Source organism: Helianthus annuus, chromosome 10 (genome assembly GCF_002127325.2).
Source record: "Helianthus annuus cultivar XRQ/B chromosome 10, HanXRQr2.0-SUNRISE, whole genome shotgun sequence".
NCBI classification, from domain to species: Eukaryota; Viridiplantae; Streptophyta; class Magnoliopsida; order Asterales; family Asteraceae; genus Helianthus; species Helianthus annuus.
This window is the reverse complement of record NC_035442.2, coordinates 50,925,203-50,952,506: the sequence shown is the minus strand read 5'-3', so window position 1 is coordinate 50,952,506 and position 27,304 is coordinate 50,925,203. Positions and strand designations below refer to the sequence as shown.

The window sequence follows — 27,304 nt, the reverse complement described above, 5'->3', positions numbered from 1 at the left end:
TTCCATTCGCGCACACTTGTCCCTAGTGAACAGAAATACAGATCAAATTAGCATACATGCCAGTTTCAACTTTAATAATAAAACTACAATTACACTAACACCTTTAAAAGTCTCCATATGACGCATGACGAATATTCCACAATCTATTCCGTTATACAATGTTTACCACGGGAACTTCAGACTAACCGGTGATGTTGATCGCAGTTTTTTAGCGATATCAGGCGAGTGGTTTTTGACAAACACGCAGAATGCAGGCGAGATGGGCTTAGGCTTAAATATTGATCTCAATGAAATGGGCTTTGGCGAACTGGGCTTAACTGATGGCGGGCTTAACTAAACTGCTTTGGATTCGCAATATATAAGTGAGAGAAATATCTCTCATCCACAGTTCTGCATTATTGATCTCGTTTTCTATTGTTCTTCTCTCGTTCTTTGTGCTGGTTAGGGTTTTCACATTTATCTCAGATTCATCTTGAATCTGAGTTTAGTTTGAGTGGTTCCTGTTAATCATTAAGTGATTATCGTGTTGATAATCGTTGATAATCTGATCGAGTGAGTTTGTTGTGAGGAACATTGTGAGAGATTGTTCGTGACTGTTAGAGGGTTAATGGTTTTAATCAAAATGGGTTGTCTGTGTCTGAGTATTATCATAAACTGAATATTATGTGGAAACAGTTGGATCAGATACTACAGTTGCCTTCCTGTACTTGTAATGCTTCAACTTCGTTTAATAACTTCAATCAAATGATAAAACTTATGCAATTTTTAATGGGATTAGATAGTGTTTACCAAAGTGTTAGAACTAATCTGTTGACTAAAGAAAGTCTTCCTACTGTGAAAGAGGCGTTTGCCATTGTTTCTAGAGAAGAATCTCATAGAAATTCTGGTAGTGATAAGAAAAGTCAAACTGTAGGGTTTGTTTCTTAAATTAGTCAATCTGATTTGACAAAGAGAACTAATAAAGTGTCTAATCAGTCTTTAAAGTGTACTAATTGTAATAAGTTGGGTCATACCGTTGAAAAATGTTTTGAAATTATTGGATATCCCTCTTGGTTGAAGCCAAGAGGGGGACAAGGAAAGAAGGCAATTGCTAGTAGTAGTAATAATCTTAGTGTTAATGATACTAGTGGGTCTGGTGTTGCATCCTTGACTGCTGAACAAGTGTCTAGGCTATTGATTTTGTTATCCGATAGAACTTGTGAGACTGCTGGTCAGAGCTGCAATGTGTCAGGTAGTGTAACTAGTTCTTTTTGTTCCAATGTGTTTTATAAACCTGTTTATAATTTTGCAACTTTGTTTGATAACAAAGGGGATAGTGGGTAGATAGTTGACTCAGGTGCCAATCAACAAAGGGGATAATAAATTCTGTCGTTTGACATTTGTCTTATCCAAAGGGATAGTATGGCATGAGCCATGCTACAACTCCCTCGTTGTATTCTATTTGACATCTATGGAGATTTTAATGATCTCATTGGAGCTCGAAGCTCAAGCACTATTACCATATTCGTCACATGGAGCTGCGACAAAGGAATCTCTCTACTTCGGATGATCAAAGCCTATGTAGTATTGAATGCATACTATAGGGACGGAGACCACTGGTTGGTTTCCCCTCCTTAATGAATTAATTCATTTTTCACTTAGACGTATGACCAATATACGCAAGAGGCACTGCACATTTTGGTTTCGGTTATCCGCATTATCATTTATTCGAACATGTATGAACAATGCGATCTTGAGGTTTCCATGACCGATTGCATCCTTCGTTCTTGGGTGCATGATAGACTATATTATCCAAATATATGTCTAGATTTCTTTTAATATCGCTTATTAAAAAGATCATGGAGCCAAAAGGAAGGTCTACACCCAAAAAGGATTAACAAATCAGCATCTTACTGATTAAGTCGAACAAGAGTTCTTATGGAATAACATGAGGGTGCAGAAATTGCACAACATGAGGTTAATCGGGACAACACTAGTGACGGTACTGCTGGTACTGGTAGTTCAAGTGATTCAAATCCCGATGGATCGGGAATGAGTAGCAATGGCACAAGAGAAAATGCAACCACACAAGGCCTTAATTTTAAGACTTCTCAGACTGTAAGCGGCAAGACCTCGTTAATACGAGAGGTGCGGTAGGTTCTGTCTGCCACGTAAGGACAATGAAATCGGTTAGTCATACTAGGAAACACATTCCTGAGTAGACAATTAGATACGCAGAGAGTCTCCTGCTGAACGCAACCTTAACTTGGTGGAATCTCCAGGTACAAATGCTAGGAAGGGAAACAGTGAAGAGGTTGTTGGGGGAAGAACTCAAGGATCTTATACGAGAAGAGTATTGCTCGCTGATTTAATTTCAAAGGTTGGAAACAAAATTCTAGAACTCAATCATGATTAGAGCCAATGTTGTTGGTTACACTCGAGGCTTTTACGATATCTCAAGGGTTGCTTCCATACTACGTAACACCCGAATTCAAACGCATTGTGCGTTACATTTGGGATTTAGTCCCGGAGATCCGAGGCATGACCGCATCATCCCACCCTACCTCGATCACTCAAACAGTAGTTACCCAACATGTTTCTTACCAATCAAACTCATGCATGTGAAATGAGTTTCATAGCTAGAGACAGGTTCGTCCTAGCTACAATTGGGGATTGGGTTATCCTACATCTAAAAATAGGGATTGGATTATCCTACATCTAAATATAGGGATTGGGCTATCCTACATCTAAAAATATGGATTGGGTTATCCTACATCTAAAGATATGGATTGGCTATCCGATAACCGAGCCAAAGTCATTTATCATGAGAAGATCATTCGCCTACCACTCCCGAACAAAGAGACACTTGTTATACGGGGAGAAAAGCGTGACACCCCATTACAGATCGTCAATTACAAAAAAGGCACATAAGTGCTTACGGAAAGGTTGTATTGCCTTTCAAGAAAATATTGTCGACAAGAAGGCCGTTGAGCCATAGCCGACAGATATTCCAGTGGTAAAAGAGTTTCTTGAAGTCTTTCCTGAAGACTTGCCGGGACTATAACCATATCGACAAGTCGAGTATCATATCGACTTGGTACCGGAAACCGCACCCGTAGCCAAATCTCCATATCGATTAGCACCTTCTGAAATGTAAGAGTTATCCACACAACTTCAAGAGTTGTTGGATAAAGTATTCATTAGGCCAAGCTACTCACCTTGGGGAGCTCCAGTCCTATTTTTGAAGAAGAAGGACAGAACGTTCAAAATGTGCATAGAGTACATAGAGTTGAATAAACTCACCATCAAGGATCGGTATTCACTACTGAGGATTGATGACTTATTCGATCAATTGCAAAGTTCAAGCTTCTACTCCAAGATAGACTTACGATCGGGGGATCACACGTTACGTATACAAGAGGAAAGCATACCGGATTTTCAAACTCGTTATGGTCACTACGAGTTTCTTGTTATGCTCTTTGGTTTAACGAACGCACCAGCGGTATTCATGGATTTAATGAACCATGTGTGCCAGTCGTACCTTAACAAATTCATCATAGTGTTCATTGACAACAACCGTATCTTGACAAATTTGTGATAGTGTTCATTGAAGACATTTTAATATACTCACGATCGGCTGACGAGTACGAACAACATTTGAGAACCATTTTAGAACTACTCAAGAAGGAGACTCTATACGTAAAATTTTTGTCACACCCCCAAAATCCACCCGCGGATGACACCCGCTTCGAGGTCGTGACTGACCAGGATCCAGCCACCAATCATACTGAATGATAAAATTTTGATATTCAAATAGTACTTACTAACCATACGATTAGCAAGTGTTAAGTTTAGAGTTCAATGTTTCAAGTTCAGAGTAAAAAGTAGCGGAAGCATAAATAAACAGTTTTAAACAATGTTCATGAGGTAAGCATGATAAATGCCCAACACACGGGCAGACGACCACTACACATCCCAAGCAGCTGCTCCAGTCACTGGCCACCTGCAAAGCATGTAGTAAGGGGTCAACAATAATGCTGAGTGAGTTCACTAGTTGTCCAGTTTTAATTACCAAAAACTTGTTTCACCAGTTAATTTATCCGTTTATACATGCCATGGGGAGCTACCCCAAAAGTTAGCGACTAAACTGTTTTTCCAATACCGAACACTAGGTAACCGTTTGCGTTTCCGCAGGATGCCCCGATGTCAATGTTCTATCATCATTGACGGATGCCTGAGTACATTAGTTCACGACCGATCCCATACCATGGCACGGTGTGAGGCTGGTAAGACCTAAATAGCGCTATCAACTAATAACCCGTTCGCCTGGCCCCGGCGACTAATCGGTATTATGTAGTAGGGACTTGAGTGATAGAGTTGCGTTTAGTGCCGTTTGGTTGCATTCCGTATAAACAGTAATTAACTAAAGGGTTTCCCAATGACAAGGGAAGGAAAAGTAAGTTTGTTCCCAATAACTAGGGAAGGATTGTAAATGGTATCCCCTTTACAAGGGGATAGGGTTGTTCTAGTCTCGTGTCCCAAACCACCGGGACGCATGCTTTTAAGTTGTGAACTCACCTTGGGTTGCTCGGTAGATATTTTACCCGGTCAAGTATGTTGGTCACCACGTCCTAGCATGGTTACCAAGTATGGGTCAAGTTGGGTACAAGTAAACACATAGTGAACACGTATGGCAAACACATATAGCAAACACGTATAACATGCGAATACACAAACAGTTGGGTTATTGGGTCAGCCCTAACATATAATCAGCAGTGACAAACATGCAGCCCAGTCAACAGTAAGCCCAACAGTCAAAAGCCCAATAACAACAAAGTAGCCCAGTCGAGACAAGGGTGGTTGCGACTCGCAACCGAGGTTACGACTCGCAACCGAGGTCTCGGTTCATCACGTTTTGGTTACGAGTAGCAACCAGAGGTTACGACTCGCAACCAGCGGTTCCGACTTAGCAGCAGTGGTTACGACTCGCAACCGGATTCGATACGCGTTGATTGCGACTCGCAACCGGGAGATCTCGATAAGACTTGATGAGGCCTCGAGTCGCAACCGAGGGTTCCGACTCGCAACCGCCGTTGCGTGCGCCTGAATCCTTCTAGAACCTGTGCAGTGTACTATCCAATGATATTGCATTTTCATGTAATTTGTGTACTATGCCCACTAAACATGTTTTCCTGTCTGTTTTGTGCACAATTTGGATCAAACTTAGCATATTTGAAATATTCAAGTGACATTCATCATGTTCATCATTATTCAAACAACATTCAAACAACATTCAAACAACACTCATCATCATACAAACCCAAAAACTATGCATAAAACCCTCTAACCAAACCCTTATATTTCTCGGACAACATCAATGCACACAAACAAGTTATCAAAACAACATTTATCATGAAAATCCTAAAACTCGACCCGAAACATGCATTTAACAACCACAATTATGAATGTTCATCCTACGCACATTTAACATCAATCGGACAACAACTATTTCGCCAATCAATCATAACAAAACGGATGACACAACATTCTTTAACATTCAAACCAAAAAGAATACTAACCGGCTAGGCTTAAGGTGTGAGGATGAACTTCTAAACGGGTGGGTGTGTGCGTTGATCCGAGATGGAAAGCCGAGTTCCTCGTTGCCGGTTGATCCGAGAGGGAGAAGGAGATGAGAGGGTGATCTTGGTTAGGGTTTTAGGGTTTAGTGAGGAAGAAGGAGTGAGTGAAGGAGAGTGTTGTAAAAATGGTTAAGGGAGGGGAGGGTTGGTTTATATAATTGTCACGAGTGGGCTTAGGGGTTTCGGATTGGGTTTCTCGGTCACAAGGCCCAAACCGGCCTAACAGTTGCTGTTCACTCGAGACTAGGTCTCGAGTCGGGTCTCGGGTTTGGTTGTGGTTTCGGCTCACTAATATAACACACGCATATATATATATATGTACACATACACATAAATACACATAACATGTAACACGATAGTTCAAATTTTCATTTTAAAAACACATATACACGCAAGTTACATCAAAAGGTTTCCCGGGAAAGTCCGAAGTGTCACATTATCCCCAAGTTTTAGGAACTTTCGTCCCGAAAGTTAAGGCAGCCACTGTCAAGCTAGCGTAAGTGAAAGCGTTTCAACGGGGTGTCACATCATCCCCCCGTTAGTTTGGAATTTCGTCCCGAAATTCGGCTGTAGCTTCAGTGCTGGGGTTTTCGTTTGGGAACAACTGGGGATACTTGTGCTTCATCTGGTCTTCCCGCTCCCAGGTATACTCTGGGCCGCGTCGCGAGTTCCAACGGACTCGTACAAGAGGTATCTGGCTACGTTTGAGGATTTTGATCTCTCGATCCGTGATCTCAATCGGTTCCTCAGTAAAGTGTAGCTGTTCATCAATAGTCAATTCCTTAAAAGGAATCACAAGTGTTTCATCCGACAAACACTTCTTCAGGTTAGATACGTGAAAAACGTTGTGTACCGCACTCAGTTCTTCAGGCAGGTTCAATCTATAAGCAACCTTACCGATTTTCTCGGTAATTTCGAATGGTCCGATATAACGCGGATTAAGCTTGCCCCGTTTACCAAAGCGAACCACACCCTTCCTGGGTGAGACTTTAAGTAAAACCCGGTCACCGACCTGGAATTCCAATGGTTTCCTACGCTTATCAGCGTAGCTCTTCTGACGGTCACGAGCTGCCGCCATGCGTTGTCTGATCTGGGCAATCTTTTCCGTTGTTTCTACCACCATCTCTGGGCCCGTGATTTGACTATCACCGATTTCCGCCCAGCAAAGGATTTGTGCATAGCTTGCCACAATTCCGAAGTAAAACGAGCGTCTCGGTCGGAAATAATTGAGGTTGGCACTCCGTGCCTCGAAACTACTTCCTTTAAGTAAATCTCCGCCAAGGTAGAAAACTTGTCTGTTTCCTTAATAGCCAGAAAGTGCGCGGACTTGGTCAATCGATCTACTATTACCCAAATAGTATCATTTCCGCGTTGAGACCTAGGTAGCCCTGTAACAAAATCCATGGAAATTTGCTCCCATTTCCATTTCGGGATTTCTGGTTGTTGGAGTAGACCCGCTGGCTTCTTGTATTCTGTCTTGACTCTTGCGCAAGTCAAACATTTGCTGACGTATGCTGCTATGTGGGCCTTCATACCAGGCCACCAATACGTAGTCTTCAAGTCGTGGTACATCTTGTCCGAACCAGGATGTACTGAGTAGCGGGATTTGTGGGCTTCATCCATCACGAGTTCACGTAAACCTCCAAAGAGTGGAACCCAAATGCGCCCTGTTACATAGTAAGCACCATCTTCCTTCTGTTCTAGTCGCTGCCTCGACCCTCGCAGAGACTCAACCTTGATGTTTTCCGGTTTCAATGCTTCAACTTGAGCATTCCGGATCTGGGTAGGGAGGTTAGACTGGATGGTAAGTTGCAATGCTCGCACGCGCTTTGGTACAGTGTCCTTTCGGCTGAGGGCGTCTGCCACGACATTGGCCTTGCCCGGATGGTATTTGATAGCGCATTCGTAGTCATTCAAGAGTTCGACCCATCGACGTTGTCGCATGTTTAATTCCTTTTGCCTAAAGATATGCTCGAGACTCCTGTGATCGGTGTAAATGGTGCACCTGGTACCGTACAGGTAATGTCTCCATATCTTAAGAGCAAAAACCACTGCTCCTAGTTCCAAGTCATGCGTAGTGTAGTTTCTTTCATGTGTCTTGAGTTGTCGAGAGGCGTAGGCAATAACTTTCTCGCGTTGCATTAACACGCAACCGAGCCCATGAATAGATGCATCGCAGTAAACTACGAAGTCGTCAGTGCCTTCAGGCAACGAGAGAATAGGAGCGCTACAGAGGTTATCCTTAAGCCTCTGAAAAGCAGATTCCTGTGCTTCCTTCCACTTGTAGGCGATGCCTTTCTGAGTAAGAGTCGTGAGGGGTTGTGCAATCTTTGAGAATCCTTGAATGAATCTGCGGTAGTAGCCTGCCAAACCCAAGAATTGGCGAACTTCAGTGGGAGTCTTAGGCGTAGGCCAGTTCTTTATCGAGTCGATCTTAGCAGGGTCGACGCGAATTCCGTCCTTATTAACTACATGGCCGAGGAAATGGACTTCTCGAAGCCAGAAGTCGCATTTAGAGAATTTGGCGTACAACTGCTCGTTGCGAAGGAGTTCCAGAATAAGGCGTAGGTGTTGTTCATGCTCTTCTTGGCTTTTCGAATAAATCAGGATGTCGTCGATAAACACAATCACGAATTTGTCGAGGTAAGGCTTACATACGCGGTTCATAAGATCCATGAACACTGCCGGTGCGTTGGTCATTCCGAAAGGCATAACGAGAAATTCATAGTGACCATAGCGGGTCCTGAACGCAGTCTTGGAGATATCTTCGTCGCGTACTCTCAACTGATGATAGCCTGATCGCAGGTCAATCTTTGAATAGTAGCTCGATCCTTGCAACTGATCGAATAGGTCGTCGATGCGCGGGAGAGGGTAACGATTCTTGGTGGTAACCTTGTTCAGCTCACGATAGTCGATGCACATTCGGAATGTGCCATCCTTCTTCTTAACAAAGAGTACTGGTGCTCCCCAAGGTGATGAACTAGGACGGATAAATCCTTTATCCAATAGTTCCTGTAATTGCGTGGAGAGTTCCTTCAGTTCTGCAGGGGCTAAACGGTACGGTGCACGAGCTATGGGTGCTGCTCCGGGAGCTAGCTCGATTTGGAATTCGACCTGACGGTGGGGAGGGAGTCCAGGTAGTTCCTCAGGGAATACCTCGGGGTAGTCACGTACTACAGGGAAATCTTCAATCCTCTTTTCCTTTTCGTGAGTATTGGTGACAAGTGCTAGGATTGCGGTGTGCCCTTTCTGCAAACACTTCTGGGCTTTTAGAAGCGAGATAATGCCTGTGACTTCTCCACCTTTGTTGCCTTGAACGATGAGAGGTTGGCCAGAACGGCGAGGAATACGAACTGCTTTCTCTTGACAGAGAATCTCAGCGCGATGTTTGGATAACCAATCCATACCGATGACGACATCGAAGCTTCCAAGTTTGACAGGGAAAAGATCGATACTAAACGTGTGGCCAGACAATTCTAGTGTGCAGTCGTGGATCATGTGCGTGGCCTCGATGTTCCTACCATTAGCTATCTCGACGATGTGCTTAGAACTTAATAATGCAGGCGAGCGCTTAAGTTTCTTACTAATGCGAAGGGATACATAACTGGCATCGGCACCGGAATCAAATAACACAGAAACATAACGATCATCAAGTAGGAACTTACCCGCCACGACGTTGGGGTCGTTCCTTGCTTCTCCAGCTCCAATCACAAAAGCTCTTCCCCTTGCACCATTTCCAGCATTGTTGTTTTGCTCATTGTTCCCAGCTCCCTGATTGTTGTTGCGATTCTGATTCAGTTCAGGGCAATCCTTTCGCATGTGCCCTGTTGCCCCGCTTTTAAAACATGCCCGGTTGTTTCCCTGCTGCTGTTGCTGTTGGGGTTGTTGCTGATTCTGCCTTGCTGGGAACTGACTTCTACAATCCTTGGCGTCGTGCCCCATCTTGTGGCATCGCTGGCACTGGCCCTTGTTACATGCCCCATTGTGGTGCCTGTTACACTTGTTGCACCTAGGGTAGCTTCCCCGGTAGCCACCCTGTTGCTGAGTGCCTTTGTTGTTGTCAGTTTTCCTTTGCTGAGCTGGGGCTTGGGTAGAGTTAGCATCCTTGCCCTGATTTCCATCCCACTTTCGTTTACCATCACTGGAAGTTCCTTCCGCAGCACTGATCCTCTTGGGCAACCTGCCCTCCTCCATAGCCTGGTTGGTGAGTTTGTGGGCAAGACGAACCACAGGCTGTATGGCAGGGAGGTTGGCCGAGGTTACATGGCTCCTGATTTCCGGGACTAAACCCTTGATGTACAATTCGATCCTTCGATACATGGGTCGGGATATGTTCGGACAAAGAGCAGCATAGTCGTTAGACAGCTTGGTGTAGGTCTCAATCTCTGACCCAACCATCTTGAGTTCATAGTACTCGTCCTCGAGTTTGTGGATGTCATCCCTGTGACAGTACTCTTCCTTGATCATATCCTTAAAATCTTCCCATGCAGTAGCATTAGCAGTCTCCAAACCAAGCATTTGAATTTGCGCCTTCCACCAAGAAAGTGCGCTTCCCTCAAGAGTACCAGTAGCAAACTTCACCCAATTAGCAGGGGGACACTCGCAGACAGCGAAGACAGCTTCGACCTTCTCGATCCAGTGCAAGAGACCTATGGCACCCTCAGTGCCACTGAATGGAAGAGGCTTGCAATCCATGAAGGTCTTGAAGGTACAGACACGTGGTTGCACAGGCGCAGGCTGACCAGTTGTGAGGAGTGAAGCGAAATTGGTTTAGAGGCGAAAAGACGATGTGGCGGTAGGATCTAAACATCCTAAAACAACGAGTTTACCTATAGGGTGGGCTGCGAAAGCTGCAGCCACAGTGTTGAGCAGGTTAGTGAACTGAGCCTGAGTCATGTTGACGTTTCCTCGTCCGCGTCCACTCATTGTCTTCATAACCAGAAAACAGAGTATGAGTGTGGTGTCGTAACATAGCGAGAATGAGATAGAAGAGAGAAGGTGTATCTATCTAATCAGGCAAACTAGTACGTATAGTAAAGCAGAAGCATAAGACAAACAAGCAAGCAAATATGGGTCCGAGCTATGAGGTCAGACAAGTCGAGCCTTGCACTTGGAGTGTAGTGTCGTCACGAGTCACGGGTTATAGTCTGGTTTTCTCAAAAAGATTTTCCCCTTTTTAAAACCAAGTTCACTATAACCAATGGCTCTGATACCAATCTGTCACACCCCCAAAATCCACCCGCGGATGACACCCGCTTCGAGGGCGTGACTGACCAGGATCCAGCCACCAATCATACTGAATGATAAAATTTTGATATTCAAATAGTACTTACTAACCATACGATTAGCAAGTGTTAAGTTTAGAGTTCAATGTTTCAAGTTCAGAGTAAAAAGTAGCGAAAGCATAAATAAACAGTTTTAAACAATGTTCATGAGGTAAGCATGATAAATGCCCAACACACGGGCAGACGACCACTACACATCCCAAGCAGCTGCTCCAGTCACTGCCACCTGCAAAGCATGAAGTAAGGGGTCAACAATAATGCTGAGTGAGTTCACTAGTTGTCCAGTTTTAATTACCAAAAACTTGTTTCACCAGTTAATTTATCCGTTTATACATGCCATGGGGAGCTACCCCAAAAGTTAGCGACTAAACTGTTTTTCCAATACCGAACACTAGGTAACCGTTTGCGTTTCCGCAGGATGCCCCGATGTCAATGTTCTATCATCATTGACGGATTCCTGAGTACATTAGTTCACGACCGATCCCATACCATGGCACGGTGTAAGGCTGGTAAGACCTAAATAGCGCTATCAACTAATAACCCGTTCGCCTGGCCCCGGCGACTAATCGGTATTATGTAGTAGGGACTTGAGTGATAGAGTTGCGTTTAGTGCCGTTTGGTTGCATTCCGTATAAACAGTAATTAACTAAAGGGTTTCCCAATGACAAGGGAAGGAAAAGTAAGTTTGTTCCCAATAACTAGGGAAGGATTGTAAATGGTATCCCCTTTACAAGGGGATAGGGTTGTTCTAGTCTCGTGTCCCAAACCACCGGGACGCATGCTTTTAAGTTGTGAACTCACCTTGGGTTGCTCGGTAGATATTTTACCCGGTCAAGTATGTTGGTCACCACGTCCTAGCATGGTTACCAAGTATGGGTCAAGTTGGGTACAAGTAAACACATAGTGAACACGTATGGCAAACACATATAGCAAACACGTATAACATGCGAATACACAAACAGTTGGGTTATTGGGTCAGCCCTAACATATAATCAGCAGTGACAAACATGCAGCCCAGTCAACAGTAAGCCCAACAGTCAAAAGCCCAATAACAACAAAGTAGCCCAGTCGAGACAAGGGTGGTTGCGACTCGCAACCGAGGTTACGACTCGCAACCGAGGTCTCGGTTCATCACGTTTTGGTTACGAGTAGCAACCAGAGGTTACGACTCGCAACCAGCGGTTCCGACTTAGCAGCAGTGGTTACGACTCGCAACCGGATTCGATACGCGTTGATTGCGACTCGCAACCGGGAGATCTCGACAAGACTTGATGAGGCCTCGAGTCGCAACCGAGGGTTCCGACTCGCAACCGCCGTTGCGTGCGCCTGAATCCTTCTAGAACCTGTGCAGTGTACTATCCAATGATATTGCATTTTCATGTAATTTGTGTACTATGCCCACTAAACATGTTTTCCTGTCTGTTTTGTGCACAATTTGGATCAAACTTAGCATATTTGAAATATTCAAGTGACATTCATCATGTTCATCATTATTCAAACAACATTCAAACAACATTCAAACAACACTCATCATCATACAAACCCAAAAACTATGCATAAAACCCTCTAACCAAACCCTTATATTTCTCGGACAACATCAATGCACACAAACAAGTTATCAAAACAACATTTATCATGAAAATCCTAAAACTCGACCCGAAACATGCATTTAACAACCACAATTATGAATGTTCATCCTACGCACATTTAACATCAATCGGACAACAACTATTTCGCCAATCAATCATAACAAAACGAATGACACAACATTCTTTAACATTCGAACCAAAAAGATTACTAACCGGCTAGGCTTAAGGTGTGAGGATGAACTTCTAAACGGGTGGGTGTGTGCGTTGATCCGAGATGGAAAGCCGAGTTCCTTGTTGCCGGTTGATCCGAGAGGGAGAAGGAGATGAGAGGGTGATCTTGGTTAGGGTTTTAGGGTTTAGTGAGGAAGAAGGAGTGAGTGAATGAGAGTGTTGTAAAAATGGTTAAGGGAGGGGAGGGTTGGTTTATATAATTGTCACGAGTGGGCTTAGGGGTTTCGGATTGGGTTTCTCGGTCACAAGGCCCAAACCGGCCTAACAGTTGCTGTTCACTCGAGACTAGGTGGTCTCGAGTCGGGTCTCGGGTTTGGTTGTGGTTTCGGCTCACTAATATAACACACGCATATATATATATATGTACACATACACATAAATACACATAACATGTAACACGATAGTTCAAATTTTCATTTTAAAAACACATATACACGCAAGTTACATCAAAAGGTTTCCCGGGAAAGTCCGAAGTGTCACAATTTTCCTAATGCGAGTTTTGGATTCGTGAATTACAATTTATCGGGCAGATAGTGAACGAGAAAGGGATTCAAGTAGACACTTCAAAGATTGAAGCAATTAAGAACTGGGAAGCGCCCAAGCCTCCAACTGAAGTCCGACAATTCTTGGGATTAGCAGGGTACTATCGGAGATTTATAGAGAATTTTTCTAAAATTTTCTCAACCGCTAACCTCCCTCAACCAATCGGGAAACAAGAAGAATCATTTCAACTTCTCAAGGATAAGTTGTGCGATGCACCAATCTTATCACTACCCAATGGTACCGATGACTTCGTCGTTTACTGTGATGCTTCGCATCAAGGATTGGGTTGCATACTTATGCAACGAGAGAAAGTTATCGCGTACGCATCACGTCAACTGAAAGTTCATGAAAAGAACTATACCACTCACGACCTCGAGTTAGGTACGGTGGTATTCGCTTTGAAAATATGACGACATTACTTATATGGTACTCAATGTACAATTTTCATGGATCATGAAATTCTTCAACATATATTCAATCAAGGGGAATTAAATATGCGTCAACGACGTTGGATTGAATTGTTGAACGACTATGATTGTGAAATAAAGTACCATCCGGGCAAGGCGAATGTTGTAGCGGACGCCTTGAGCCGCAAGGAACGAGTTAGAACTTTGAGAGTTCGAGCATTAGAGATGACGATTCACACGGATCTTACCAAACTGATTCATGATGCACAACAAGAAGCGCTCAAGGAAGAGCATATTCGAGCAGAAACACTTTGAGACACAGAAAAACAATTAGTACCGAAAGAAGATGGAACTTTATACTATGTGGGTAGAATTTGAGTTCCACTCTTCGGCGGCCTTCGAGATGTTATTTTGAGGAAGCACATAGGCCCAAGACTTGAAAGAGTACTCTTGGCAGCCTAACCTCAAAAAGGATATCGCGACTTATGTCGGGAATGCTTAACCTGCGCAATGGTCAAGGCAGAATCTCAGAAACCCTCGGGTTTGCTACAACAACCCGAGATTCCCGTCTAGAAATGGGAACAAATATCAATGGACTTTGTTACGAAGTTACCCAGGACCTCAAGAGGCCACGACATGATATGGGTAATTGTCGATAGATTGATAAAATCCACACACTTCTTGCTGTTTCGGGAGAAGGATAGCACAGAGAAACTAGCAGAACTCTATCTCAAAGAAATAGTGGCTCGTCATGGAGCACCTATTTCAATCATTTCAGACCGAGACGGTCGCTTTGTTTCAAGAATTTGGAAGTCATTCCAACAGGCCTTTGGATCTCATTTAAATCTAAGCACGGTTTTTTCATCCACAAACTGACAGCCAGAGCGAACGGACAATCCAAATACTCGAAAATATGCTTCGTGCATATGTTATGGATTCGGGTAGCAACTGGGATACTAATTTTCCTTTGGTTGAGTTTTCCTACAACAACAGCTACCATACAAGTACACAAGCTGCACCGTTTGAAGCTCTCTATGGTCGAAAGTGTCGCTCTCCACTATGTTGGGTGGAAGCAGGCGATAAACAACTAATTGGTCTGAAGTTAGTCCAAGAGACTACGGATAAAATCTTTCAGATCAGAGATCATATCAAGGCGGCTCATGATCGACAAAAGAGCTACGCAGACAAGAGACAGAAGCCATTATCTTTCGAGGTCGGAGACAAAGTCTTGTTGAAAGTCTCGCCTTGGAAAGGCGTAGCGAGATACGGTAAGCGTGGAAAGCTTAACCCTTGATATGTAGGACCATTTGAAATCTTAGAGAAGATTGGCACCGTTTCCTACAAACTGAAGTTACTAGAAGAACTAAGTAGTGTACACGAACATTTCATGTGTCGAATCTTAAGAAGAGTCCAACACAAGAAACGGTTATCATCCCGGCGGATGAAGTTCACATTGATGACAAACTCTAATTCATAAAGCACCTGTTAAGGTCATGGACCGGGAGGTCCAGAAAATACGAAGGAGTCGTAACATATTAGTTAAAATTCGTTGGAACTCTCGACACGGACCCGAATATACTTGGGAACGTGCAGATCAAATCAAAACCAAAATACCCCAGCCTGTTCGAGAATACTCCTGCAAAGGATGACTCAGCTTGAATTTCGTGACGAAATTCTCAATAACAGGGGGATAATGTGACAACTGCCACTTTTCGGTAACTTTTTTTTCACTTAAATACTCATTTTTAGCTACATTTTTTATGCATTTTGAACACCCGAACTGCGTATTACATGGCATACACTTAGAATACCCATGGAATACTTACTTAGGATGCATATGATTCATTTTTATTAAGTACAGTTGAAACAATTTAAACAATGCATCGAAACTACTAGAAAAGCACCTAGTAAACTAGTATTCTGACGAAAACGCAGGATCCACAGAAATCATCTAACCGACATCTTTAGGACTCAGACGAAAGTCCAACATCTAATATATATTAAACCCTAACTAGGAATGCAAGGGTATGATTTAAAACCTTTCCAAAGTCCGATAACACTAACAATTGCTCGGAAAGCACTAAAAGCGACGATTTCAACACTTTTCCGCATAAATTCTGCAGAAATCAGCTTTTTAATATATTTACAACATGTAAAAATGATGTTTAACATAGAATTCATGTGAGGATACCTTCGGGTATCATCCGAACCAATAAATACATCAATTCACACAAGTTACACAACTTAGCGTTCAAATAACGTCTAACGGAAACAATTCGAAACGAATATCCAAACAATATCGAATCTTTTTTTAATGACCATCTAGTGTTAATTGGATCATTATGGTCTAGTAATGGCCACTTAACACTCTCTAATCACTTAAACACTTGAATATACAAGTATTCCTAACATAACATATCAAAAACTAACATTTTTTTACCTAAGGAAACAAGTTGCAACTTACCCATGTGGGACCCACTTTTTTACCATTGTTCCCATAAATATCTTGACATTTTACCAAGGTTGCAAGTTGTTTAACCAAGTGGACAAGTTGGTGAAGTTAGTGAAAGACTTATAACATTTGATCCATAATCACTAAAGCACTTCATCTTACTTTACATCTTATTTTTCACATAGTTAAGAAACTCTCTCAATCTTCATCTTTTCACCAAGAACACCATAAAAACCCACTTCAATTTTTATTACATCTTTGATGATCAACATGGAGATTCATGGAGCATAAGATGATCTAAAGCATCTACAAGTTAAAGCACACTTTTTCATCCATTCAAGAGTTTTCTACTAACAAGATCTTCATCTTCTTTTCTTTTCATTTTAACCTAGATCATCCCTAGCCAAGAGCAAGAAGTGAGCCTTCTAAATCTTTTATTTTCATACTTGTTTATGTATTTATTGATTAAAGAACGACTTATAACTAAAACAACAATAGAAAATAAGATGAAAATACAAAGAAGCAAAATAATAATCATGATATAAAAGTTTGTTTATGTTGTGATTTAAGGATGATTACTTGCATATTTGATCTAGTTTTGATGATTAGCATATGAATAACTTGTTAGATGATGTTTAAAAACATAGTCTAACAAGTGTACATGTAAATGTTTAAAGGTTTTGTTAAACATAAATGTTCGAATGGATGATCATAATCTTGGATTTTGTTAAAGTATATGAGTTTTTTTTCACTAAAAATAATACTTTTACAAAGTTAAAAAAAAGAAACATACAAGATGGGTTTTTATAAAAAGCTTGTTAAAAGTAGAAGTAAAGCATGGATTTTGAACTAGTTAACTTATGTTATGATCATACCAAAACCCTACATGTTATTGATTTCATCTTGTTAAGATTTTGATATAAATCTCATATGTTTTTATTAAGAAAAATATGAGAAGATTATTAGTGATTTTATAAGAAAAAGATATGTTTTATTAAACATGGCAAAGTCCATATTTCTAATAAAATATGGCCAATTTTTCTTAAAAATCATAATGTCACACCCCGACCACGTAAAACATCAAACCGTGGCGGAAACGTCGGGGAGTGTTGTAACAGAATTATTGTTTCACAACCATGGCATACAAAGTTATATTTTATTGAATCAACAAACGAGTTACATTGTCTTAAAACAACTGAAATAAAGAGTACATAACAAGTTTTATCTAGTCTAGCTTCATTTTATTGTCACTAAGGTCCAAGTCCACCCTAGCGTGTCACGAACGTCCTATGCATTAGCTCCTGAAACACATGTGAAAATAGGTACGTCAGCATAAAAATGCCTGTGAGATACATAGGTTTTGTGAAAATAGGATTCATGACTTATGTTTAAGAAAATGTTTAAGAAAAGTTAGTCATGAACCTAGTAAATTTGTTTTGTTTTGTAAATTGTTTAAAAAGTGATAAATCAGATGATATGTATAAGTAAAAGAATAATGTATGGTTAAATAAATAACCAAGTAAAATAAGTTGTAATAAATAAACTGTTTTGTAAAATAATGTCTTGTAAAAAAATATGTTATTTGTAAAAATGTATAAATCCAAAATTGAATGATTTAAATAACGCTACGACATGTAATACAATACAAGCACTTATATATAGGAAGTACCAGCGGCGTATCCACCATGCTTGTATCACGTTACATACGTTTCGTTACTTAAACCACTTATCCAAACAAACCACCAATGTAAATTTGCCCATGTCTAAACCAAATTGTCAAATGTCATTGTGGAAACCATGTCAAAATGTCTATGTCAAATGTCAATCATGTAGTGTGTAAACAAAATGTCATGTATGTCAAGTGAAATATGTATCTACTAAACCATAGGTGAAAATGCACAAAACAAGGTATTAAAGTAAAACTCAGTTTAAATCAACGTTATGTTTTGTGGAAATGCATGCTACACTGTATATACAAACATTTATATGGTATTGTAAAAATGCATACATTCAAGCCTTGTGACTGTGGTGATAAACCTTTAAACAAATTAAAGGTCTATCGGTTTTTATGTTTAAATCCAATTTGGCCATTCCTTCCATCCAAACATACCCAGGATGTCAGGAACGGGAGTTGTCAATTCCTATGGTACCATTACCTACTAACGAGCGGCGTGATCAAAGTTAATGAATGTATATGGTGCCACTTAAACAATCCAATTGTCATACCCAATATGTAACCATGTGATGAAAAACAAATGCACTAAGTATGATGAACATACATAGCGTGGAAAGGTAATGTAAACAATGTACTAAGTATGCGCTAAACGAACATACGTAGCATAAAATGTCATGTAAAACGATGTACTAAGTATGCACACAATGGACATACATAGCAAAAACACGATGAAAAGCATGTACTATATGTGTACTATTGAACATAACAAGCATATGATATGAAAACATGGAAAGCATGAAAGTAACAAGTAGGCACATGTGTTCACCCCAAAATGTTTGAAAAACAGTAAATGAGGGGTACTTATATACTCACTTGAGATTGCTTAGAAGTCGTAGGATAACCACCAAGCAATGCTAGAAGATCACGGAAATCAAACGACATCTATATAGGTGTCTACATTAATAAACGGACCTATCGGAGGATCGGGTAGTACAAGGGTTCGTAAACCAAATAAGTAGGGGAACTTATGTAATATGGTTTAACAAAGCCTACGTACTAAAGCAAAACCTATCCTAAGTGCTTTTGACCCGTTACGACCCGCTTAGGTAGCTTATGCTACTTTAACGCGTCGTTCGCGTAAAACGTGTTCGGAATGCCTAACTAGTCCTATGGCAAGCAAGATATTCCTTAACATGTTTAATATTGTTGTTAAATCAGTTTAGATATCAAAATTTATGTTACATAGGCTTAAAATGAATTTTGGCGCAAAAAGGGTATTTTGGTAATTTACCTAAGGCATAAGTACTACTTATCATACAACTACTTAAGCGTTGTGACCATAAGGTATAACCTCGGAAGGTTATTCCCTATACACTATGGTCACCTAAAGTGTTTGGTCGGATCCCAAAGATCGACCAAATGGGTCGGGTTCGAAAGCATAAGCGATTGATTAGCTCGCTTACCTTTACGACCCTAAACAAGCACAAATCTAAAAGTGACGAGCTAAACATGCTAGAACATGTTTAGTAAAGTTAGAAAACAGGTTTGGTATTAAAACAAACGATTTTAATACCCGAGAGTAGTTTGGTTACAAAATACGTGAGAAAACGCATTTTGGTCGAAACTACGACTCGTCACTAAGCCTAGATAACGTGGTAATCAGTAGGTATAGTCACTAGGGACTATAACCATCGTGATTACGCTCACGTTATGAAGTTCAAACGAACTTCGCGTTGACCATAAACTGGTTAACGCAGAAAGTCAAACACAGTTTGACTTTAACGATAGAAATGAACGAAAAGAACGAAGGAATACTTACAAAAGGTCCCCGCAAGCTTTGACCCGATTCACTCTCAGATAGGAAGCAAATACTTCCACTGAGAGAGCAAGAATCAGATCAAATGTGAGGAATGCAAGTGAAAGCAAGTAGGTATTTATAGATTTTCAAGAGCCGTTAGGATCGTTTCTCGAAGATTGAGCTTTGATCTCATCCGTACAAGTGGGCACATGGTATTTGGATACCATGGGCTCTCAAAAACCATCAAAATTGGCCCATAGAATGATCAAAACCATGTCCAAAAACCCTGTAAACCAGCTGCTATTTCAGAAACTGGTTTTTCTGTTACTGGGCATCTCAGGCCGCCCGCTTAAGATATGCACATGGGCCTACACGGGCCGCATGGCTAAGTATTTAGAACTTGCAGTTTAGTCCCTGAACTTGTGAAATACGCATTTCAAGGATCCAAAATGAAGTTAAAGTATAGGGAACTCAAAACATGCTCAAAAATATCTCGGATGTCGGTTCGTTTGGTCGTACGGTTGCGTTATTCGCTTAATTACGACGGAAGTCGTAACGAACGCAAAAACGATCCAAATTAAGCGACCAATGAAATTTTCTCATGCCAAACACTAAAATAAAATATTTTAATGCTTGCATAAATTTTTGGATGTCCAGAAGTATTCAGAATGTATGTTATGCGCGAAAATGCAAACTTATGCACTTTTTGACGCTTTTAGTCCTTGAATGACCCAAAAGTTTATTTTAGCACACCGAACCCCTCAAAGCCTATTTCTAAGATATGTAAAGGATATTTAGGGTGTGTTTAACTTATGGGCATGTTCCAGAATGTTCGTTACAGTTCAAATCAGCATACTTTCGCAGTTTGTCAATTTTAGTCCCTGTAAGCGAATTAACTTGATTTTGCCATACCAAAGCCTTCAAAACTTATTTCTAAGTTATGTAAAGGTTATTTAAGGTATGTTAAGCATAAATTGATGTTCCGGAGTATTTGTCGCGTTAAACTGATTGCGTTTGCGCACCAGTTTGCGTATAACTCTCCAGAAAGCGATATAGAGTTTGAAATCGAATAAAAGTCAAAACATGAAAAACATCAAACATCAACAAACAAACATTGGGATCAAATAACTTTATTTCATTGATAACTGAACTGTTTACAATGATTACAAGCACAGATGTCACACATAAGTTATAAAAACCATTATTTTTGACAAAATCTTTATTAGATTAAAAAGATTTTAAGGAATAGTTTTTATAAAAGCAAAGTTTGATATAAATATATATTTTTGAGAAAATATATATTTAGTTAACTTAACAACTTATGTGCTATGTGTTATTTGTTTGTATTAGTTATATTTATGATAACTAGGAACTTGAATACAATGGTACACATGAACACAATGTACATTTCGACTAAAGTCTTACAAGACTTCTTTTAAATACGCCTTAAAACACACTTACGGACATTCCGAGCTTTCGAACACAACTTATGGTCAAAACGGACGACGGGCGAATCTATGAACATATCGCCATTCCGAGGAAGTTACTACGACGTTTAGGCGATCTTTCGACACGAATACATACACATCACCGACAACAATATCAGGATGTTTTGAAACATATAAAAGCTATTGTGTATTCTTTTAACTAAAAAGCCTATACTTAGTAATTTTTATAAAAATGAAGGAATATATTTTTAACAAATGGGCTTATTTTATAACAAATGAGCTATTTTACGAATGGGTTTATTTTTAACAAATGGGCTTATTTTATAACATATGAGCTATTTTTACAAATGGACTTATTTATAACAAATGGGCTATTTTACAAACGGGCTTATCATCCTAAATGGGCTTAACATAAATACATGGGCTAAGCCCAATACCAAACATGTGGGCCAAGGCCCGATAACATTAAGCCCAATAATATTTAGGCCCAACACTGTTGAGGCCCAACACTATTGAGGCCCAACACTATTTATGCCCAACACAATTGAGGCCCAATACTGTTGAGGCCCAACACTATTTAGGCCCAACACTATTTGGGCCTAATAACATGAATTATTGGGTTAAGCCCAATGACATATAATTGATAAAAAAAATACAATTATACAATTTACTTATACAAGACACGAAATCAAGAAGACAAGACCCGACGATACAACTCACAAGATACAAGATTACATACATATATATATATATATGTATATATATATATAGGGTAAGGTTCATGCGAGAACCACCCTTATTGCGAGAACCGCGAGAACCAACGTGAACACAAAATAAAATCTAAAAAAAATCAAAAAAGCACTCAAAAATTTTTTTTTATTTTTTTTAATATTTTTTAACAAAAAATCGCTATATTTCGTTCCATAAAAAAAAAAAAAAAAAAAAAAAAAAAAAAAAAAAACTTTTTTTTTGAGTAACAGTTATCCATGCACATGTTCATATGTATCATTACCTCAACAAATTCGGTAATACATTATCAGGAATAGACAATTGCACTTTAATTTACAATACCATTAGTAATACACTACTTTTTACATTACCAATATTCAAAATGCACATGTGCATAATTAGGTATAACCATGATATAACGTGTTTTGATACAAAAAGTTTGTGATTTTGAATGGAGAAGTAGACCCATATACATGTTTTTTGGTTAGTTATATCTAGTGGTTGATGGTTTGGTTATAGTTGTCAAATTTTTATGTAATATGTTGATTGGATGGTATAAATGGTGTTTACATACATGTAATAAAGTGAAAATATTGTTAATGGTATTGTATTATGGATGGTAGGAGGTAATGGTATTGTATTATGGATGGTAGGAGGTAATGGTAGTGTATTATGGATGGTATGATAGATGAAAGGGAAAGTGTATTCAAAGTGGTGTACCAAAACACCGTATTTCATGTTGATACATATAATGCACATGTGCATTTCTAATATTGGTAATGTAAAAAGTAGTGTATTACATATGGTAGTGTAAATGAAAGTGCAATTGTCTAATATATGTAATGAATTACGGAATTTGTCAAAGAAATGACAGAAATGCACATGTGCATGCTTGTGTATTATGGATGGAATGATAGATGAAAGAGAAAGTAGTGTACCAAAACACCTTATTTCCTGTTGATACATATAGATGCACATGTGCATTTCTAACATTGGTAATGTAAAAGATAGTGTATTACACGTAGTAGTGTAAATGAAAGTGCAATTGACTATTATTTGTAATGAATTACGGAATTTGACAAAGAAACGACACATATGCACATGTGCATGGATAACTGTTACTCGAAATTTTTTTTTTTTTTTTTTTTTGAAATTTTTTTTTTATTAACAAAATATAGCGATTTTTTCAAAAAAAATAGTAAAAAAATAAAAAAAAAAATTTTGGGTGTTTTTTAGATTTTTTTAGGAATTACTGTTTGTGTTCACACTAGTTCTCGCGGTTCTCGCAATAAGGGGTGGTTCCTAACGGATCTTTGTCCTATATATATATATGTATATATATATATGTATATATATATATATATATATATATATATATATATATATATATATATATATATATATATATATATATATATATATATAGGTAGAGGATCCTGTAAAAAGTGGGACTTTTGTAAGAAGTGTAAGAAATAATCTTGGAAGGACAAGTGTCCCTCTTCTTAATTAATTCAAAAGGGTAGATTAGTAATTGTACATTTTTCTCATTTAATTGATTTACAATATAACTGAAAAAAATAACTGTCGTTGAGATTGTTTAGAGATTGGATCGAATTTTGTATTTTTTTTTGCAAGATACCATAAGATTGCTATCTACGTATCATTCATCATCAATTATAAATACAACAAGGCTTATCAAATCCATAGACACAATACAGTTGTTTTACGTCTGCGCCCTTCTTCGATTCTGGTGTTTTATATCAATTTCAATGGAGTCCCCGGCGATGCAGGTACATGTGTATCATAGTTTTTTAATCTCATAATAGTTATCATGTTCCGATAATTAGTGTTATTTGTTCGGACTTTTGTTTTTTGGTATGCCGTTTTGACAGGACATTAGTATTGTTTGATTTTGTGTGTATGTAGTGTTTTATATATTCAGTTGTTCAGGGTATTGTTCTTTTACTGTTTTTTCTTGATCACTTTTTTTATTATTTTTGTTTGATTTTTTAGATGTTTAGTGTTATATGCATGATCCGTAGTGTTTTACAGTGTAGTGTTATATGCATGATCAATATTCTGTTTTATAGTTTTTTAGATGTGTAGTGTTATATGCATGATCAATATTCTGTTCACTCATGTTATTTTCCTTTCATAGTGTTTTATACATTGAATTGTTTACCTTTGTCTTAGTAAGTCTTTGTAGTGTTTTAAAATTAACAAAGATATTTTTTTTTTTCATATTTAGGTGTATAGTGTCATATGTATGAACAATAGTGTTGTATTCTAATCACACATCTGAATTCCCCTTCATAGTGTTTTATACATTGAATTGTATGTTGTAGTGTTTTATCATTTACAGAGTTATTTTTTTTTTTTGATATTTAGATGTATAGTGTTTGTATCCACAATATATAGTGTTATATTATGTACAGCAATCTTAATTTTCATTTCATAGTGTTTTACCCCACACCAATACTGTTATATTTTGTGCAGACATATTTATTTTATTAGGCATAAAGTTTTTATTATTATTAAGTGTTTTAAATCAACAGATTATTTGTTAATTAAGTTGCATAGTGTCTTTACAGGAAATAAATAGTGTTTTCTCTTCATATATTATTTTTATTAGATTTAGAAACATGTTCTTATCAATGTTTTTATAAATGACTGATGTGTCGATTTTTCGTTGTAGATATTCCTACATACCAGCCCGTTGGTAATGTTCAGGTGTCCCCAAATTCTGGAAGGAGGACATTTATTCCTGATGATTTGATTAAACCTCAGATGTATATGCTGTTTAATTCGCTGGAAAATGCCTTTCTTTTTTACCAAAGATATGCTAAGGCGGGAGGTTTCACAGTTAGGAAGGGTACTCAATACGAGCCTCGAAAGGGTGTAATACATAATAAATGGTTCGTATGCTCAAAAGAGGGTACTAAACCCTTAAAGGCGATTGACTCGACTCAGGAAGCTGGTAGTTCTAATGTTAACTCGAAGTCTAAGATTACTCGCAGGGTTCCTTCTATAAGGACCGGATGTGAAGCGTGCATTCGGGTTAAGTTAAACCCGGATAATCTTTACTTTGTTTATCACTTCGAGGAGTCGCATAATCACTCATTTGTTGCTGAAGATGACAGGTACTTGCTTCCTGAAAATAGATCTATGAATTACGTACAGGATTGCTGAAGATGACAGGTACTTGCTTCCTGAAAATAGATCTATGAATTACGTACAGGAAGAAGCCGTGAATACTTTGAGTGCCATAAACGTTGGTCTAGTTAGAGCGTTTAACATTATGAGGACTCTTTATGGAGGTTTTGATAAGGTAGGTGCCACTAAAGTTGACTTCAAAAACTTCAAGAGAGACTTAAATAGGTATATAGCTGAGTACGATGCTGACATGGTTATCAAGCACCTAAGAAGGAAGAAAGAATTTATGCCCAATTTCTCTATGGAATACCTTACAACTGCCGATGGCGTTTTACGTGCGTTGTTCTGGGCCGATGTTGTGTCCTTCGATGCTACTTATCGTCGTAACAAGTTCGTATCCTACCTTTATTTTTAGATTCATTACATCCATAATAGATCTATATCATAGTGTTTTATCACCATGATAATGTTTTTAGTGTAGTGGTATATGCATGAAAAGACTCGTTAACTTAATTTTTTTTTGTGTAGGTACAATATGATGTTTGTACCTTTTACCGGCGTTGACAATCACTATCGTAATGTTACCTTGGGTGATGCTATAATAGGGGATGAAACTGCCGAAACATATAGCTGGTTGCTTAACGCATTTCGGCAGGCGTTTGGGCGCGCACCACCTGTGATTGTAACTGATCATGACCCAGCGATGAGGAAAGCTATTCAAGATACTTGGCCTGAAAGTAGGCACAGGCTTTGCATGTGGCATATAATGGAGAAACTTACTACCAAGGTTTATTAAATACCAAAATTATGGTTTACGACGTTTATTGTTTTAATGGAATTGTTTTCTTGGTTTTTTGTACTTTTTTATATATGAATATGTCGTTTTTTGTTTATCGATGTTGTTTTACTTTTATATAATGTTTTTATCAGGTTTTATCATGTATTTTGTATATTTAATTTTTTTTATTGTTGACTCGTTGTTTATTAGGTTGGCGCCAACCTATGCAATAGCACCGATTTTAAGAAGAGGTTGTGTGATATTGTTTGGACTGATGCATTACTACCAGAACAATTTGAAACCGAATGGGGTGTTATATTGGCTGATTTTGATTTGGTGAATCATGAATGGTTGCAGTCAATTTATCAGATTAGGGATACATGGATCCCTGCGTACTATCGTGATCAACACATGTCTGGGCTGATGCGTACCTCATCACGTTCGGAGAGTGAGAACCATTTCTTTGGGCATTTTTGCAACCCGAACTGTACGCTTGTTGAATTCTTGGGGCATTTTGATTCTGCAATTGAAGCCCAAAGACACGAGCACAGGAAGAGTGATCACGATACTAGGCACACGAACCCCCAAATATTTGCAAAAGAGTTTGTCTTAGAACAACAGGCGGCAAACATATACACAAGGACAATTTTCGTTGATGCGCAACTTGAAATTCAGACAGCCATTCACAAGTGTGGTATTGGAAAATGGGATGATAGAGAGGATAACTTTGTGAACATCTCTGTGAAGGACTTTTCTCAAACGTGTACTACATTTTTTCAGGTATCCATAGAATGTAACAATTGTTTGTTTATAATTTTTTCTTGTCCATGGTGTTTTATCTTATAGTTTTAATTGAGTATATATATTTGTTCTTATTTTTTTTTGTTTTTATGTATTAGGTTATGATGCGGCAGCTAGACATGACCGTGAGTTGTTCATGCAATATGTATGAACAGTTTGGGCTTTTGTGTGCGCACATTTTTTGCGTTCTGCGGTTTCTTGATATCAAGCAGTTCCCTGAAAGGTATATAATGCGACAGTGGACCAGGGAAGCTGTTCCTAATAGTGCCCCTGGAGCGATATTGGGGATTAGCGAAAGTGATGATCGGTACCAGCAAGTTAATGGTGTTGTAATGGAGATAACAAGGTCAGTCGAGTCTCTTATTAACAGGTTGGTTCCTAACTTTGATGCGTTGTGCGCTTTTAGGGACCATGTTGTCCAGTATCAATCGACCGCTGATCAGGCAGTCGTAAACGCACCCCCTAGGAGTCGTCGCGATAGGTTTGGTGAAATAACTGGATACACGCAAGAAACACCTGTAACTGTTCGCATGCCCAAAACCGTTAGATTTAAAGGTATGGGTAAACCTTCCAGAATGAAGAGTAATCGTGAAATGGCCATTATTCAATCTGCAGAGAAAAAAAAGGGTCGTGAATGTAGCAATTGCAAACGTCGGGGGCATAATATACGTACCTGCACGTACCCGGCAAGGGAAAAGGCCGACGGCTCCTCAGAAAGTGATGAAGCGGCCCTTGAAGGAGACGACGAAGAGGAGCTAGAGATGCGGCGGGTGAAGGAGACGACGAAGAGGAGCTAG

At 39.3% G+C, this 27,304-nt stretch overlaps 1 protein-coding gene across 1 annotated transcript; it reads left to right on the top strand.

The window, feature by feature from the left end:
• The first annotated feature begins 124 nt into the window (after nt 1–124).
• On the top strand, nt 125–27,304 carry LOC110881357 (protein FAR1-RELATED SEQUENCE 5-like). Its single transcript, XM_022129640.2, has 8 exons — nt 125–254; nt 779–909; nt 1,060–1,231; nt 24,471–24,915; nt 24,974–25,318; nt 25,457–25,715; nt 25,917–26,486; nt 26,606–27,304. The coding sequence occupies exons 1-8, from the start codon at nt 125–127 to the stop codon at nt 27,302–27,304; spliced, it is 2,751 nt and encodes a 916-aa protein (XP_021985332.2).